The sequence below is a fragment of the Aureococcus anophagefferens genome (genome assembly GCF_000186865.1).
Source record: "Aureococcus anophagefferens unplaced genomic scaffold AURANscaffold_3, whole genome shotgun sequence".
Taxonomy (NCBI): Eukaryota; class Pelagophyceae; order Pelagomonadales; family Pelagomonadaceae; genus Aureococcus; species Aureococcus anophagefferens.
This window is the reverse complement of record NW_008705563.1, coordinates 2,480,508-2,498,331: the sequence shown is the minus strand read 5'-3', so window position 1 is coordinate 2,498,331 and position 17,824 is coordinate 2,480,508. Positions and strand designations below refer to the sequence as shown.

Sequence of the window (17,824 nt, the reverse complement as noted above, 5' to 3'; positions counted from 1 at the left end):
GGCGAATCGCAGCAGCGCGCGCACCTCGTTGCTCGGTGCCGTGGCGCTCATCTGCTCGTGCGCGCGCTTCGCGGACATTGGTAGCAGTGGCACTGCCGGAACCGCTGCCACGGGTATCGCGGGTAGCACCTCGTGCCAGAATCGCAGCTTCTGCTCGAGCGATTTGACACGGCACCCTCAGTTTGTTGAGGCTCAACATGCGAACGTTGCAATCCACAGATCCCACCTTATTATTATTATTATTATTGGTGATTTAGCGTCGGAGGAGCCGCATGCCCAAGAGCACACACGGCCTGTAGTTACTACGTGCAGGGCGGGCTCGAGTCGTCGCAGTGGCGGTCGGAGCCGGCGAGCGCCAGCGCGTCGCAGGCGCACTGGCTCGCCGGGTTCCCGACGAAGCGGAGCCAGTTCGACTTCGCGTCCGCTTCGAAGCTCACGAGCTGCGCGCCGCTCTCGCGCGCCTTGGCGAAGCGCGCGTAGTTCGCCACGTACTTGACCGTGTTCGCCCGCGTGCGCACGAGGAAGCCCGCGCGCACGGCGGCCTGGATCGCCGCGAAGTGGTCCGGGTTGTTCGGGTTGTCGTACTTGTAGATCGCCGCCGCGTCGCGGCCCACGACGGCCGAGCCCATGGTGAACATGGCCCTCGGCCGCCGCGAGGCGTCGTAGGCGCGCGTGAGCTGCGCCTCCTGCGACGAGTCGAGGAGCGCGAAGGCGAACGCGCCGCGGAGCGCGTCCGCGGCCGGCCAGCCCCGGTCGCGCACGGACGCGCCCGGCGACGCGTAGCCGCCCGCGACGTCGTCGGGCGTCAGCAGCGAGTGCGGCGTCGGCGCGAAGGCGTCGAAGATCGTGTCGTCGATGACGCGGAGCGCGTCCCTGGACTCCGGGTAGCGGTCGTCGCCCAGACCCCGAAAGTGCGACGCGACCTGGGCAGCAAAAGGGTGATTCAACGTCGCTTCAACGTGAGTGTTCCGCGCGCGCGCGTTCCGGAAAAAGCATCCACGCTTCGAGACCGTTCCAAGAGATGATCGCTCGTCCAAAAATCAGCCGAAACGAGTGGAAAACGGCCGAGATAGGACCCTTTGAAGTTGGGAATTTCGCTCTCTTTTGCTGCCCTGGACGCGACGTCCTCGACGTAGGACTTGGTGCCCTTGACCTCGAGGAGCACGACGACGAGGCCGTGGTCGCCGCTTCGCCGCCGGCTCCAGTCCACGAGGGACCCGAGGCAGTCCCGGAGGCAGTAGCACCGCGTCCGCGAGTCGAGCGACTGCACGTGGTACACGAGCGCCTTCCGCGTGGCGCTGTCGACGTGGACGTCCAATTCCAGGTGCCGCGCGCCGGCGTCGAGCTGGCGCGCGAGCCGCGGGTGCGAGTACTGCCACTGGGGGATGAGCGCGTTCCAGTAGGGGAAGTGGAACCGCCGCGGCCGCCGGTGGTACGAGTTGTGCGTCCCCCAGAACACCAGATCGCTCTGGCGCACGGGCCGCCGCACGTGGAAGCTCTTGGCGCGCGTCGTCGTCGTCGACGTGCCGTTGCGCGCGCCCTTGCGCTTCCGCCGCGACTCGAGGCGCCGCGCGGTCGCGTTGCCGTAGAGGTCGAGCCGCGGCCGCCGGGGCGCCGGGCGCCGCGGCACGGCGGCGCACTCGTCGCCGTGGTAGCCCGCGAGCATGTGGACCACCGTGGCGCCCTGGAGCAACAGCACGGCGCAGCCCGCCGCCAGCGCGCGGTACGCCCAGCGCCGCCGCCGCCGCGCCGCGCGCGACTCCGCGGGCGCGGCGGGCTCCACGCCGTCGAGCCAGCGCACGATGCGCCCGGCGCCGCTCGTCGTCGACGCGCCCGCGGTGCCGCGGGACCGGCTCGCGGCGCTCAGCAGCGAGTCGTGGCCCGCCGCGATCTCGAGGTCCTCCTCGTCGTCGCTGAGCTCGAGGTCGAAGTCGCGGCGCAGGTCGAGCGCGCTGCTCTTCGACTTGAGCGGCGACTTGGACGCGCGGGCCGCGCGCGCCTCCCAGCTCGACGACCGCCGCGGCGGGCCGCGCGACGCGCCGGGCGACGACGACACGGAGCTGATGCGCGCGCGCGGCGTCGACCGCACCGGCGAGTCCGAGAAGCCGCGCGCGTACGGCTCGCAGGGCAGCATGTTTGCGAGTGCTCCTGTGAGCGAGCGGCGGCACAGCGCTGCGCCGCCGCGCTCGCAAGTCGGGGCGCCTCAAGAGGAGGCCTCCACCTCTGCGGCGACTCGACTTCTTCAACAGTCTTCAACATGCCTTTGGAGAGCGGCATGGGCGCAGCTTGAGTGCATCTGCAAAGCATGGTCGACGCCCTAAAGCTCTTGCGCCGCGCGCGCAAGGAGCGCAGCAATACCACAGAATCAGCAGAGCAGCAAAGCGCCGCGCCGGCAGAGGCCGAGGAGCCCAGCAGGGCGCCAGCAGCAGAGCTGCTCGCAGAGGAGCCATCGAGTCGTGCGGGCGCGCCGCCACCAGAGCGGCTCAGCACGCGGCGCTGGCGGTCGCTGCGCATCGCCGAGGACCCGTCGGGCTCGCTCTCCGGCGGCAACGGCGCGACGGTATGGGACAGCGCGCTCGTGCTCGCGCGCCTCGCCGCCGACGGCGACCTCGGCGACTGGGACGGCGCGCGCGTGCTCGAGCTCGGCGCGGGCTGCGGCCTCGTGGCCTGCGCGCTCGCGACGCTCGGCGCGCGCGTGACCGCGACGGAGCGGCGCCTCGCGCTCCCGCTGCTCGAGCGCAACGTCGAAGCGAACGCGGCGGCATTCTCCTCCGGCTCCGTCGACGTCGCGGAGCTCGACTGGGCCGCGCCGGGAGCGTTGGGGACCTTTGACCGCGTCGTCGGGACGGACCTCGTCTTCGCGTCGAACGCCGACGTCCACGACGCGCTCGCGGATCTGCTGGCGACGCTCGTGAGGGGCGCCGTGGCCTACGTCGTCAGCGAGGTCCGCGAGGGCGGCGGCGCCGAGGGCGCGCTCGTCGACGCGCTCCGGCGCCGCGGGCTGGCCGTGACGCGGCGCCACGCGGACAAGGTCCCCGACGAGCTCCGCGTCTACGAGATCGCCGCGACCTCCTTCTTCGACGGTGCGACGTAATGGTTTTTTTATTCCGAAAGTCTGCTTCTGTCGAGTTGTTATTACTCCGCCTCGGCCGCCGCGGCGCGGAAGACGCGCTCGGGCGCGAGCGGCGCGAGGAGCGGGTGCGCCGCCGCGCCGCGCGCGGAGAAGAGCCGGTCGAGCCGCAGCCAGTGCTGCGCCGAGAGGTGGCGCCGGTGGTCGCCGACGCGCCCGAGCCGCGCCGTGGGCACCGTCGCGCCCGCGTCGTCGCCCATGGCCGTGCGCCGCCGCAGCGCCGCGAGCTTCGCCGGCGTGAGCGATACTCCCAGAAACGCCGCGAGCGCCGCCGCCGCCGCGTCGAAATCGCGGTGGAAGTCCTCGTAGAAGACGACGAGCGCGCGCTCGGGCCCCAGGTCCTCGGCGAGCGCCGCGGCGTCGGAGTGCCACGACCACCAGTCGCCGTACGTGCCGCCGCCGTCGCGTTCCAAAAACGTCTCGAAGTACGAGTCGAGGTCGTGGTAGCGCCGGCGGAGCCAGTAAAGCGGCTTCGCGTCGAGGCCCCGGACGAAGAAGAAGCCCGAGACGAGGCAGTCCTTGGGGTCGCGCGCGAAGACGACGTAGCGCCCGCGAAGCGCGAGGGTCGCGGGCAGCGCGTCGGCCTTGGAGTGGCTCGTGAAGAGCCGCGGCGCGCGCTGCGCCGAGAGGTCCTCGAAGCTCCACGCGCCGAAAGCCGCCCGTCGCTCGACGTCACCGCGCTTCGCCGCGACGCCGTCCGGGTAGACCTGGCCGCGGCCGCCACACTCGCCGTCGTCGCCGCACGCGCCGTCGTCGTCCATCCGAAGCAGCGCATAGACGATGCCGTGCCCGAAGGACGTGCCGCACTTGGGGTAGCTCGCGACGAAGACGTCGTCGTCGCGCGCCGTCAACGCCTTGAACGCCGCGGCGCCCGAGGCCTCGTAGTAGGCCGGCTTCTTGGCGAGGTTCGTCGGGTTCTCTCGATGGTCGAGGTCGACGATCGCGCCGAGGCCGAGGCCCGTGCATACCACCGTTGGTGCCCAGGAGAGTAGGCCATTGCCCGGCTTCACGCGACGCAGGGCAGCGGCGAGCATCGGCGATCGCAAAAAAGCGAATGAGCATGCTTGTGGCAAGGATCTGGCGAGGCTGGGTCGCCTCCCTGTGGCGCCTCGCTCGAAAATCTACACCGCGCCTCACGATAGCCTCGCCTTCGTAAACGAGAATGCAGAACACCTCTCACACCTCTCGAAGCGGCGGTTTCAGCTTCGGCGGTCTGCCGGACGTGTTGCTCGACGGCATCTTCGACTACTCTGGCCTGCCCGAAATCGCCGCGTGCGCTGCGGCGAGCGTCGAGCTTCGGTCGGCGCTAAGACGCCGCACGCCGGCTCTACAGCGGCGCCTCGTGCTCAGGCGCTTCCCAATTCTCACGACGATCATCGGGGATGACGCGACGGATACTCCGACGCCGCGCGAGCTGTTCCAGAGCCAGACGCGGCTGTATGCGGAAGACCCGGCCCCTTTTCCGGGGCTGGCGCAGGGGTCGCTGGACGGCTACACTTTCTCGGTGGAAATAGAGATCCAGACTCATAATCGCACGAACCGTACAACTACCCCGGACTCGATCGAATCTCTCTTCGTTGGCAGAGGAGAAGTGGTTCCTGGTCCGCTGGCAAAACTAAGATTCGACATACCAGAAGGCGTGTTCAATCGAGCATGGAATGGCCGCCCACCCCCGAGAACAGCAGATGGCTATGACGGCCCAGATCACATTCTCTATGTGCGTCTCATGGTGTCGAGAGGAGACTACTCTCGCGCGACGCTCGGTCAGTGCCGGGCAGATGGTTATCTAGATCAGAACTGGCAAAATGTACCCCATGGTATCAGACCTCGAGACTGCTCGATTGTGTTTTGGAATTTGGGAATGTGGCGGCACGGATTCGGAGAGAAGTGGGCTTTCAGCTGGCTCACGGGTGGCCCGAATATGAATTCTTTTTACAGTCCATGCACTGAGGTAGAGTGGTTTGCGCCATCCGAAGGGAGCGAATCTACCTTGGACGTGAAATTCGAGTGGGAACACTGGAATGAGAGGCCTCCCATGAGCACGGAGGATTTCGAGCAAGCGCTTCGCTCCTACGTCAACTGGACCTAAGGATGACCACGCCTAAGACCGTACTATCGCCTCAGAGCTTAAAGCTGTGGGCCTGCGAGGACTTTTTGCGGAGGAGGGCCGCGCGGGGGTCCTCGGTCGTCAGCGCGCGCGGCGTCGGCATGCGGGCGTAGGACTGGGACGCCTCGCGCATGAGCACGAAGCGCGCGATCGTCGCGTCCGCGTCGCCCTGGACCTGGCGGTAGGCCGCGACGAGGTCGTCGCCCTCGTCGGGCGCCGGCGGCGGCGCGCGCGCGGGCTTGACGTAGGCGCGGCCGTCGTCGCGCGCCCGCGCGGCCTTGCGCGCCGCGGCGGATTCGGCCGCGCGCGCCGCGTCGACGTCGGCCTTCGCGTCCCTGAGCGCGGACAGGAAGGGCACGAGCTCGTCGCCGAGGATGAGCTCCGGCGACGACGCGTCGGGGGGCGCGCCGAAGGCCGCCGCGAGGGCCGCGGCCGCGGCGGCCGTCGGCCCGCGCTCGCGCGCCGCGAGGCCGTCGACGGCCCTCCGCGCGCCCTGGACGACGGGCAGGAGCGACGCGACGAACGCCGCGCGGTCGGGCTCGTCGCCCCGCTTCGCCGCCTCGGCCTCGGCCTTGAGGAGCGCCTCGCCCCGCGCCACGCGCGCGCGCAGCGCGCCGACGTCGGCCCGGAGCGCGCGCGCGGATCGCGCGGCGCGGTCCGCGGCGACGCGGAGCCGCCCCAAGCTCGGGAGCAGCTGGCCGTCGTAGGCGTCGAGCCAGGTCACGACGCGGCAGAGGAAGGGCCTGCCGTCGTCGGCGGCCTTCGTCGCCTCGAGGCGGCTCAGCGCGTCGAGGCGGAAGCCCGCGGCGCCGCCGCGCGGCGTGCCGCCGTTGACGACGTTGCCGACGTCCCGCAGGAGCGCCAGCGCCGCCCAGAGGCTCGCGCTCTCGACGCAGGCCGTCGACGCCGCCTCCACGGAGCTCAGGCGCGCCTCGAGATCCCGCGCCGCGGCGCCGAAGCGGACGCGGAGATCCAGCGCCTCGAGGCGCGCGTCGAACGCCGGCACGAGGCTCGCCTGGACGAGGAAGCGCTCGACGTCGTCGAGGTCGTCGTCGCCCGCGCCGGACGCGCGGTGCGCGAGGGCCAGGCCGCGCATCTCCGCCGTCGGCGCCGCGGACGCCAGGAGGTCGAGCAGCGACTCGGGGCACGCGTCGCCGCGGAGCACGAGCCGCGCGAGCTCCTCGGGCGGCCGCCGCATCTTGCGCAGCGCGATGCCCACGTTCTGCGCCGTCCGCGGGTCGACGAAGGACGCGCGGGCCGCGGGCTTCGTCGTCGCCGTCCTGACGAAGGACGCGACGACGGCGCCGCCGGGCTTCGAGGTCCGCGCGGCGAGCGCCCGGTGCAGGTCCTCCGCGGGGAAGGGCACGATAGGGGACGCCTTGGACCAGCGCGTCGCCGCCGCCGCGTCGCCGCGGAGCGCCGTCCAGTGCCAGGGCCGCAGGGGCACGGGCGGCTTCTCGCCGTAGGATGTCACGGGCGGCGGCGCCGCGGGCTTCTTCTTGGATTTCGGTAGCGTCTTCGGCGCGGGCTTCGACGGGTCGAGGTCGAGGACGGCCGGGTCGAGGCCCTCGGCGGCGAGCTTCTGCTCGACGGCGCCCCGGGGCATGTGCATGGCGAGCATCTTGAAGAACTTGGCGTACGTCGGGTCGTCTTTGACCGCGGCGACGGCCGGTTCCTCGGCGACGGCGAGCGCGACCGCGGCCTCCGGCGCGTCGCCGTCGAGCAGCGCCGGGTCCACGCCCTCGGCGCGCATCTTCTGCTCCACGGCGCCCCGGGGCAGGTGCATCTTGAGCATCTTCCGGTACTTGGCCAGCGCGTCCGCGGGGCCGCCCTCGTCCAGCAGCGCCGGGTCCACGCCCTCGGCGCGCATCTTCTGCTCCACGGCGCCCCGGGGCAGGTGCATCTTGAGCATCTTCCGGTACTTGGCCAGCGCGTCCGCGGGCCCCGGCGCCGCGGGCACGGCCGCGGGCAGCGGCGGCAGCGCCGCCGCCGCCGAGAGCGCCGACGCCACGTCCGTCGCCGGCGCGGGCGCCGCGGGCGCCGCGGGCGCCGCGGGCCCCTCGTCGAAGGACTCGAGGTCCAGGTCCCTCAGGTTCTCCGGCACGTCGCCGTCGCAGAGCGCGTCGACGGCGTCGCGCCACGCGGCCGCCGCCGCGCCGCCGTGGATCGCCGACAGCGCCGCGCGCCCCAACACCTCGACCTTGGCCCGGAGCCGGGGCACGGCCGCGCGCTTCCGCAGCGCGTCGAGCACGGCCTCGACGCCGCCGCCGTCGCCGCCCGCCGCCGCGTCCTCGCGCGCCATGTGGCGGAACGCGGCCGCCTGCGCAGCGACGATCCGGGGCGCGTTCGCCTCGTAGGGCGCGAGCGCGGCCCTGAGCGCGGACCGCGCGCCGGGGTCCGCGGCCTTGAGCGCCGCGCGGTCCGCCGCGACGACGAGGGCCGCGTACCAGGCGTCGCGCTCCCGGGGACTGTCCGCGGCGAGCGCGGCGACGCCGCCGCCGGCGACGACGACTTCGAGCCCGAAGCGCGGCACGGACGGCGACCCGAGGTCCGGGTGGCCGGACCGCGGGCAGACGTCGACGGCGAGCGCGAGGTCCAGCGACCCGGCGGCGCTGCCGCCGCGCTTCGCCTTGGCACCGAAGGACACGAGGCTCCGCCGCTTCGCGGGCTCTTCCGCGCCGCCCCAGCGCAGCGCGGCCCCCTCGAGCGCGAAGTTGGTCGCGCCGCCCGGCGGCAGGGTCGCGCCGCCGGCCGCGCCCCGGGCCCGCGGCGCCGCGACGAGGCCGCCGGACCGCGCGCCGAGCGCCGCGCCGCGCGCCTCGGCTTCCGCCGCGTCCGCGTGGTCGCCGTCGGCCGCGGCGTCGTCCGTCGACTCGTCGAAGGCCGCCGAGACCTCCTCGCGCAGCGCGCCCCGCTCGTCGGCGTCGGCCTCGCCGCACACGAGCTCGTTCGCGAGAGCCATCGCGCCCGCGCGGACCGCCCTCCGCGTCGGCCTCGACGGCGCCGCGGGGCCGGAGCCGCGCGGCGCGACGACGGCCGCCAACGCCGCCAAGGACCCGTCCTGGGACGCGCCGCGGACAGCGTCGAGCACCAAAGGCCGCCCGACCTCCGCGTGGAAGTGCGCGACGACGGCCAGCGCTTCCAACAGCGGCGGCGCGGCCGGCGCCGCGAGCACGTGGTCGTGGCAGGCCAACGCGGCCGCCGCGCAGGCCCGCACCAGATCCGCGCCCTCGCGGCAGACGTGGTCCAGTCCGCTCGGGTGGTTCACCAGGGCCTTCGCGCAGCCCGCGGCCTCGAGCGCACGGGCCGTCGCGAGCTCCGACGCCGCGCGCGCGGCGCACCGCTCCGAGAAGCACCAGAGCACGGACGCGACGGCGCGGGGCCCGCCCGCGCCGTAGAAGCCCGTGAGCCAGGCCGCGGCGCCCGTGCGGATGCCCGTGCGCACGGCGCGGAGCGCCGCGAGCGGCGGGCGCGCGGGCGCGTCCGCGACGGATTTCAGCGCCGCGGAGTCGGCGGCTTCGAAGCCCCCCGCCCCGCCGGACGCCGCGTACATCTCGACGAACTTCCACTGCTCCTCGACGGGCTTGGCGCGCATGCCCGGCTTGGCGGCCTCGGGGAGCGAGAGCTTGAGGAGCACGTCTTCGAACCTAAAACGAGAAACGACGTCATTTCCACCCCCCCCCCGTTTCGACGACGCCGCCTCGTCACATCTTGTTCACCTGGGCGTCGCTCGGGCGCTTCCGCGCCGTGTTCGAGCGCGACAACATCGGGTTGATTTTCTCGACGTTTCGCCTCGAGTGCGGCACTTGCCGCCCCTGACATTCATGCCGCCCTACTCAAGTAGATCTAGGCGGCCGCCTCTCCCGCAGGGCGAACGCCACAGCTTAGGCTTCCAAGGGGGGAGAAGGCGGGGGGGAGGGGCGGGTCATTCCAAGGCGGGAGAAGGTTGCTTCCAAGGCAGGAGAAGCCAGGGTGGGGGGAAGGGGGGGGGGAGGTGGGTTCGGTCGGTCGGTTCGACGAGGCGAATGATCGACGGTCGGCTCTCGTCGGTGAACGATGGTCGGCTCTACGAACGCCCCGAGCCGTCGTCGTAGAGGAGCTCGACCGAGGCCGCGTTGAGCGCGCTCGAGTAGACGGAGACATCGTCTATCTTGCCCCGTCGTTGTAGAGGACCTGGATCGAGGCCGCGTTGAGCGCGCTCGAGTAGACGTAGACATCGTCTATCTTGCCGTTGAAGTAGCCTGAGTACCCGCTCGAGTAGCGCACTCCGATCGTCAATGGGTTGTCGGAGCCGGTGTCCAGGGCCACGGTCTCGGTGTGAGCCAGCGCCCCGTTAAAGTAGAACTTCCAGTCCGTTCCGTCGTACGTGTGGCAGTAGTGCTGGAAGTTCTGCCAAAAGTAGTCGTCCCCCCGTATGGACCAGGCGTCGTCTTCGATGGCGGTGCACCAGGGCATGTCGTCGCCGTCGCACGCCGTCGACGGGCAGCCGTACTGGGTGTCGCCGCAGGTCCCGCCATCGGTGGTGTATGTCACAAAAGAGTAAACCACTTCAAGAGTCCCAATTACCCAGACATCGGCCAGCATCAGGTTTAGCAGGGCCACCTTAGAGCGCTGCGGTGCTATAGTTTTCTGAAAATCATCTAGTAGAATATTCTCAATCCTGCAAAGAATTGTTGATATAATCTATACATGCAAATCTTCAGCAAGTCTTTTAGATATTATTGCGGCTACTTCTTTTTTTTTGATGCTATTTTGAGGAAGCTTGAAGGGGCGGCCTTGCAGTTTGCCCTTAATGTAACTTGAAGGCAGTTTACTAGGACGAGGCAGTGGGGGAAATTAAAATTGCAAAATCGTAAGGGGTTTGGGGTATTTTTTGGCTCCGCGGAAGGGTTCTAGAAGGCTTCTGGGAAGCTTCTGGGGGGCTTCTGGCACGTGGTTTGGGGTGGCGTTGCAGTTTGCCCTTAAAGAAACTTGAAGGGCAGTTTACCAAGGCAAGGCAGTGGGGGGAATCAAAATCGCAAAATCGTAAGGGGTTTGGGGTATTTCGGGTCCGCGGAAGGGTTCTGGAGGGCTCCTGGAGGGCTTCTGGAGGGCTTCTGGCACGTGGCATGGGGCGGGTCGCGCCCCCTAAGGCGTGGGCGGCGCGTCAGAGGTCCCTGGCGAGGCGTGAGCGGCGGTGTTGAGGTCCCTTTTGAAGGGCAAGCGGCTGTGTTGAGGTCCCTGTTGAAGTGCAAGGTTTGATGTTGAAGTCCAAGTTGAAGCGGCCTTTAACATATCCCGCCGGCGGGATATGTTAGTGCCGCCGAGCCGCGAGGAGGTCGAGTCGGCGGAACCGGGGCGACGGTGTATAGGGAGACGAGGCGCGCGGTGCGCGCCTAGGAGAGCTCCCAGTCGAGGTCGAGGGTCGTCGGGTCGTCCGGGACGACCTCGAGCTTGACGGCGATGTTGTAGAGGCGGACGGCCTCCTTCTGTCGTCGCAGGGAGATGGTCCCGACCGTCGACGAGTCGGCTTGGCCGACCCGTCGGGCGGCTAGGACTCGGCTCCGCCGCCGGTGCTTGGCACCGACGGGGGCCGTCGCGCGTGGCGTCTCGGGCTTGGCCCGTGCCGCCGGCGCGACCCTCCAAAAATCCGTCGGCATCTTGCTGGGCACCAGGTTCACCTCGTCCACGGGCACGCGGGGCGCGGCGACGGGAGCCGCGGTGGGCTGCGCCACCGACGCGTCCAACCCAGCGTTCCGCACGTCCAGCGCCGCCGCGGACCGCGGCTCACGGCCGCGTCCGTCGTCCCCGCGCGCACCATGCCCTCGGCGCGCGGCAGCCAGTCGATGGGCAGCCGGAACTCGGCGCCCCCCGCACCGAATCGGACGGGGTCTTCGAGCGCTGCGCCCCGAGCGGGGCCCGCAGGCGCGCGGCGCCAAAGCGCACGTCGAAATCGACCGGAGACTCGCCCCGCGGCAGCCCCTCGGTGGCACACCATCGCGCCGCCTCACAGCAGGCTGAAGGTGAAGGTGTGTTGCCGAAAATAGACGACGTCTGGGGCTGCCTCTCGGCACGATGGCGTCGGCGTACGCGGCCATCCCCGACGACGGCGCGCGGCCGTCGCGGCGGACGGTCGCCGCGCGCGCCGTCGCCGCGGGCGTCGCCGTCGCCGCTACGATCTACGTGGCGACGTCGCTGCCGGCGCGGCCCTGGGCCGGCGCGACGCTCGAGAGCAAGCGGTCCTACAAGGGGAACACGTCGGCCAAGTCCGGCGCCTTCCTCAGCGACAGCTGCCGCATCTACAAGCGGACCTTCGCGTCGAAGAACGCCGTCGTCGACGCGGAGGTCGTCTACCGCGCTTTGGGGTTGGACTACCTCGACAACCTGACGTATACCCGCCACGGCGGCGCGCAGACGTGCGCGCACCGCGAGCTGCTCCAGACCAACGGCCAGGAGCCCTTCGGCCTCCACTTCTTCACGTCCGAGGTCACGGACTACGGCGAGCTGTCGCCCGGCGACTTTGCCGCCGCGGCGACGGCGTCGATCGAGGCCGAGTTCTCGGCGACCGGCGGCTGGTCGCAGTGGGCCGTGCCCGCGGTGACGTTCTACGCGGCGTCGCTCGACCCCTTTTTGAGCGCCTGGGAGGCCTACGACGATATGACGTACAAGCTGTCCTACTACGTGAGCCCCCTGGACGGCTCCACGCAGGGCAGCACAAGAGAGCGAAATTCCCAACTTCAAAGGCTCATATCTCGGCCATTTTCCACTCGTTTCGGCTGATTTTTGGACGAGCGATCATCTCTCGGAACAATCTCGAAACGTGGATGCTTTATTTTAAACGCGCGCGCGCGGAACACTCACGTTGAAGCGACGTTGAATCTCTCTTGTCCTGCCCAGGCTACACGCTCTACAACGTCTTCCTGCTCCTGCCCATGTCGGGCACGACGCTCCGCGTCGTCGCGCCGCACGCGGGCCGCTTCCAGCCGAGCGCCGAGGCCATGACGACGAACATGTGCGCGTCGTCGCTCTTCGTGAACCAGACGGTCATGGCCATGAAGGCGCATCTCATCGCCGTGGAGAAGCGACGGCTGGCGGCGCGCGACGGGAGGCGGTCCGGGGCCTCGGACGCGGCCGTCGGCTACCCGGACCTGCTGGTCGTCGAATTGGCGAACCCCATGGACAACATCGAGGACGTGCCGTCCTTCATCCAGGAGTTCGCCCAGGCGGGCGTGTCCTACGAGACGCTCGCGAAGGCGGACAACGGCGCGAACTGCTCCTGGACGGCCTTCGACATGGACAAGTGCGGCCTCGCCACCGACGGCGACCAGTGCAGCGAGGACGACGGCTTCGCGGTGTCGATCAAGGCCATCGCCAACGGCGGCGCGAGCCACGGGCTCTACTCGCCGGCGTACTACGGCACGTACGTCGAGGGCGTGCACCAGGCTTTGACGGGCTGCAACACGGGCTGGGACCGCTACCTCGACTCCCACCTGGGCGTCTGGTGCACGAAGCCCCGCTATCTCGACAACATCGCGCCGAAGCTGTGCCGGAACGACGTGGGCTACCACGCGCACGCGGGGGACAACTCCAAGGGCGCGGGCGTCGAGGGCAGCCTGTGGACCGCGGGCGTCGCGGGCCTCGGCGTCGAGTTCCACGGCTACTTCAACGGCAAGTTCTTCAACGAGTCCGCGCTGACGGACCTCGACTACTGCACGAAGTCGTCCACGGGCGACTGCGTCCACATGCAGTGCTAGGGGCTAAGGGAGCGTGTCCCGGCGTGTCGCGATCACTTTCGCGATCGATCCATCGTGGCATAGATGTGGCATCCGCTCTCCGGCCGCGCGGCGGCCGCCGTCCGCATGGAGAGCGAAAAGCCGGCTCCGAGGGCAGCGGACGCGCCGCTCAACGCGGACGACGACGACGCGCAACGCTCGACGGACGCGCCGCTCGGCGCGCCGCACGTTGCGCCGGGCCCGCTCAGCGCCGACGACCTCGCCCAGTTCGTGCGCGACGGCTACTGCCTGTTGCCCGGCGCCTTCCCGCGCGACGTCGCCTTCGACTGCCGCGACGCGCTCTGGCGCCGCGTCGGCGACCTGGGCATCGCCGCCGACGACCCGGCGACCTGGTCCCTGGCGCCCAAGGGCCGCCTGGGCCTCCAGGACGTCTTCCGCGAGTCGGACCTCGGCGCGCCGTGGGCCGAGTGCTGGAGCGATCGGCTGCGGGCGGCGCTCGACCAGCTCTGCGGCGCGGGCCGCTGGGTCGACGACGACGCGCTCGGCTGCGGCTGGTGGGTCGTCACGTTCCCCGGCGTCGCAAACGCGCCCTGGGGCGCCGAGGGCAGCTGGCACGTCGACGGCCACGGCTACGCGCACAGGGTCGACTCGAGGGAGATCGGCGTCCTGCCCATCTTTCTCTTCTCGGACGTGGCGGCGCGGGGCGGCGGCACGGCGCTCGCGCCGGGGTCGCACCGCGCCGTCGCGGAGCTGCTCTGGCGCGCCGGCGCGGAAGGCGTACCGGGCCCCCGGCTCTCGGCGCTCGCGCGCGAGGCGCTGGGGGCGGAGGCCCTCGCGGGCGACGCCGTCGTCGAGACGCGCGGCCGCGCGGGCGACGTCATGCTCACGCACCCCTTCCTCCTGCACGCGCGGTCGAAGAATCTGCGGGACGTCGACGCGGCGGCGGTGCGGTTCATGTGCCACCCGGCCGTGCGCCTCGCGGCGCCCATGCGCGTCGCCGACGACGGCGGCGCGCCGTCGCCCGTCGAGGCGCCCGTGCGCGCCGCGAGGCGCGCGCTCGAGGCCGCGGAGCCCGGCGGCGTCGCGCCGCTGACGCCGCGCCAGCGCCGCGGCCAGCCCGGCGGCGGGAAGCGGGACGCCGCGGCCGCGCAGGAGGCCGAACTCGTGGCCGCCATGGGCTTCGGGTCCTTTAAGAAGCGGCGACGGTGAGTGCCTGCGAGCCACGCGATCTCACGCGCGCGAGTCGTCGACCCCCGGCGCCGCGGCGCCCCCGGCGCTCATGTCGATCGGCTTTGACAGCTCCAGCCGCTGAGAACAAACGCGTGCGACGGCTGCCATATTGTCTAACACCGCCGCTTGACCCCCCGCCGCGGTCCACCCGCTCTTTGGGGTCGCCGCCACCCGCCGCCGCGCCGCCGCCCGAAAAAACGCCCCGGAAATCCGAGGCCCCGAAGCGCCGAAGCGCCCGAAGCGAAAAACTCAAAAATGCACAAGATCCTCGGCCTCCTCATGACGGGCTCGTCGGAGGCCTTCTCGCTCCACTACAAGAAGACGCAGGCCCTCGTGAAGACCAAGGGCGGCGCGCACCCGAACGCGGAGCCGACCGTCGTCGACTGGGCGTCCGCGGACGTCGAGGTCCTGTCGTCCGCGACGGACTACTGCGAGGGCGAGGAGTGCGACGTCGACGAGCTCATCAACATCAAGAGCGCCTTCGAGGGGCGCCTCGACTTCATGGACAAGGTCGTCCACAACTACGCGGACGTGCCCCTCGTCGACGCCGCGGCGTCGGGAGGCGACGTCTCCGGCGCGACCGCGGAGGACCGCGCCCTGGCGCGCTACGTCAACAACATGCGGAAGGCAGGCCTCTCCGTGCGCCGCAAGATCGAGAAGCTCGACGCCATCCTCGACGAACAATTGTGACCTCGCCGCCGCCGCCGCCGCGCCGGGGCGGGCCTCCCCGGGACCGGGGACGCCCCGCGACCCGCGCGCGCCACCTACCCTCTGTTGTACACAGCGTTCTGTCCGATATTGGAATCTTCCGAGGGGGGGCAGTGGGGGGGCGCGGCCGCTACTCACGGGCTCCCCGGAGGGGCACCGGGTCCCAACCGCCACTCGCAGCTCCCGGGCGTCCGAGGTGAACTAAGGCGCGACCCGGGGCGGCGGTCGCGGAACGCCTGTCCCCGCGCGCGTCACGCCGCCGGCGCGGGCGGCGGCTTCGGGGCCGCGTCGTCCTTCTTCGGCGGCGGCGCCTTGGGCTCGCCCTTCTTGGACTGCGACGGCGCGTGCTTCGGGTTCGACTTGCCCCGGCGGCGCGTGCGGAAGGACCCGTCCTTCTTCTCCGGCGCGTCGCCGTCGGCCGCCGGCCGGGGCTTGCGCGGCGGCCGGGGCTTCGGCGCGGGCTTCTTCGCGCGGGGCCCCAGCGCCTTCTTCGCGACGGAGACCGCGAGCGACTCGGACCCGAGGCCCGGCTGCTCGTGGAGCGCGGCGACGAAGGCGTCGAGGCGCGCCTGCGACTCGAGCGTCGCGAAGCCGAAGCCCCGGCACTCGCCCGTCGTTCTGTCCGTGATCGCCACGAACCCGACGACGCCGTCCGCGAGCGCCCGCAGGTCCGCGAGGCCGCCCTCGGCCGTCGTCGCCTTGGGCAGGTTCGCGACGTAGGCCTGGAACGGGCTCGGCGCCGGCTCCGGCGCCGCGCCCTCGAGCTCGTCGAGCGCCGCGCGCTGCGCTTCGGTCAGCTCCTCGCCCGCCGCGACCTTCTTCGCGAGGAACGCGGCCGTCGCCTCGTCCTTGTTGGACGTGATCTTCCCGCCCGGGTGCGCCATCGTCTTCTTCGGCGGCGGCGTCGCCTACGGAGGTGTCGCGTCGCCGCGGTCGGGTCCGAAACCGTCGGCTGGGACGCTGGAGTTCGACGGCCTTCTTCTTCTGCTCCGAGCGGAAGCGCCGCAGGCGCGCCTGCTTCTTCTTCGGGTCCTCGGCGGCTTTGACGATTTCTGCCATGTTGTCGAGCTCGTGGGTCGGTGCGGTCGCCGCTGTTGGTTGCCGCGAGGCGAGTGGTGCAAAGCGAGTCGAGGCCTCTGCAAGCAACCGGCAAGCAAAACGGTGCCGCCATCCGCCACAAGCCTTGCGCAGGTTGGAGCATTGCGGCGGCTGCGCGCGGGAATTCGCCGCCACCCAGGGCCGCAGCTCATCTCCAACCATGTCCTACGCCTACTTCCACCGCGACGGCAAGGGCGCCTGGCACGGCTACGACGCCAAGACGAACGCGGCCATCGAGGCGGCGCGGCCCCTCGAGGCGACGCTGACCTTGCGCTACCCCGACAACCCGGAGAAGTACCGCACCTTCGAGATCCGCTTCGGGGCCAAGGCCGTGTCGCGGCGGCTCAAGAGCCCGCCGTCGTCGGGCATCATCCAGGTCAACGTCGCCGACGAGAACACGCGCGTCGTCGAGCGGCGCGCCGTCGGCACGGGCGGCGCGCTGCCGGCCGCGGCGGCGCCCGTCGCCGCGGCGCAGAACCGCGCGGACGACGCCGCGGCGCGCCACTCGGGCTCGAAGATGGACGCCGCGAGCCTCGTCGCGGCGCTGGAGGCGGCCGCGACGCTCTCGTCGAAGAGCCTCGTCGGCACGTACGTGCAGGTCTCGAAGTGGGGCGGCGGCGCCAAGGACGGCGACGCCGTCGTCCTCGACGAGGTCGGCAAGGGCTCCTTCTTCTCGTCGTCGCCGACGGCGTCGCACCGCCTGCGCTTCGCCGGCGGCGCGGAGGCCGACGCGCTCCTGCGGTGCCGGGAGCACGCGACCGCCTGTGTGCAAATCAACCAGTGAGCTGGGACGTCGGGGCCAAACTTGAGAATTCTCTAGCTCGGTCAAATCGAAGTCGATTCGGCTGATTTTTGGACGAATCGATTGCTCTTAGCGAGTTCTCGAAGCACGGCGGAAGTGCTCGTGTCAAAACATTCGCATACGCGCACATTGAAGTCGGGTTGAAGATTTGATTTGCACACAGGCGACCGCGCCGCTCGCGCAGCCCTTCCGGTTGCTCCGCGAGCCGCCGGCCTGGGCGCTGGACGAGGCGGCGGCGCGCGCCGCGGAGGACCGCGAGCACTGGCGGGCGCGCTGCGGCGGCGCGCCGGAGCAGCTCGAGCTCACGGTCTTCGCCGCCGAGGGCCTCAGCGGCGCGGGCGTCGAGTCGAGGGATTTACGGTGCAAGATCTACGCGCAGATCCACTACAAGGGCCTGGGCGGCGGCAAGCACCGCAAGGCCAGCGTCCGCGCGTCGAAGCGGGGCGGCGACTGCGTCTTCCTCGACCCCGTCTACCGCACGCCGCCGAATCTCGTCCTGGGCCCGGCGCCGGGGGGGGCCGTCGTCGTCGTCGCCGCGCGGCACAAGGAGGCCTTCGGGAAGAAGAAGCTCATCGCCGGTTTGGAGATCCCCGTCGACATCCTCGAGCCGAACGTGGACACGACGGGCTGGCTGCCCATGCAAAAGGGGGGCGGCAAGATCCAGCTCCGGCTCCGCTGGCTCCGCGCGGGTTTAGCCGCGCCCGCGACGGCGACGGCCGCCGCGGCGCCGGCCGTCGTCACGGGCGGGCCCGTCGCCGCGCCGCCGCCGCCGCCGCCGCCCGTCGCCGTGCCGCCGCCGCCGTCGGGCGCGCCGGTCGTCGACGCCGCGGCGACGCCGCCGCCGCCGCCGTCGACGCCGCCCGCGACGTCCTTCGACCTGCCGCCGTCGCCGCCGACGCCGACGCCGCCCGAGCCGGCGAAGCCCGCGCGGCCGCCGGGCTGGAAGCCGCCGCCGCCGCCGCGCCGCGACAAGAAGCCCGACGCGCCCGCGGGCGACGCGCCGCCCGCGCGCCGCGGCAGCGCGCTCTCGGCGTCGT

The 17,824-nt window shown here is 71.1% G+C and overlaps 4 protein-coding genes across 4 annotated transcripts; 1 reads left to right on the top strand and 3 right to left on the bottom strand.

The window, feature by feature from the left end:
* Positions 1-302: 302 nt before the first annotated feature.
* AURANDRAFT_61884 (hypothetical protein) lies at positions 303-2,134 on the bottom strand (the record flags this gene model as incomplete). The annotated part of the gene is made up of 2 exons (XM_009035553.1): positions 303-923; positions 1,124-2,134. 2 exons carry the CDS (start codon positions 2,132-2,134, stop codon positions 303-305), a joined length of 1,632 nt encoding a protein of 543 aa, XP_009033801.1.
* A 1,001-nt stretch (positions 2,135-3,135) lies between these two features.
* AURANDRAFT_61883 (hypothetical protein) lies at positions 3,136-4,164 on the bottom strand (the record flags this gene model as incomplete). The annotated part of the gene is made up of 1 exon (XM_009035552.1): positions 3,136-4,164. The coding sequence occupies one exon, from the start codon at positions 4,162-4,164 to the stop codon at positions 3,136-3,138; it is 1,029 nt and encodes a 342-aa protein (XP_009033800.1).
* Positions 4,165-5,246: 1,082 nt separating this feature from the next.
* Positions 5,247-9,692, bottom strand: AURANDRAFT_70943 (hypothetical protein; the record flags this gene model as incomplete). The annotated part of the gene is made up of 2 exons (XM_009035551.1): positions 5,247-8,884; positions 9,487-9,692. The coding sequence occupies 2 exons, from the start codon at positions 9,690-9,692 to the stop codon at positions 5,251-5,253; spliced, it is 3,840 nt and encodes a 1,279-aa protein (XP_009033799.1).
* A 1,599-nt stretch (positions 9,693-11,291) lies between these two features.
* On the top strand, positions 11,292-16,769 carry AURANDRAFT_61881 (hypothetical protein; the record flags this gene model as incomplete). Its single annotated transcript, XM_009035637.1, has 5 exons — positions 11,292-11,985; positions 12,114-12,952; positions 13,034-14,154; positions 14,395-14,865; positions 16,079-16,769. The coding sequence occupies 5 exons, from the start codon at positions 11,292-11,294 to the stop codon at positions 16,767-16,769; spliced, it is 3,816 nt and encodes a 1,271-aa protein (XP_009033885.1).
* Positions 16,770-17,824: the final 1,055 nt, after the last annotated feature.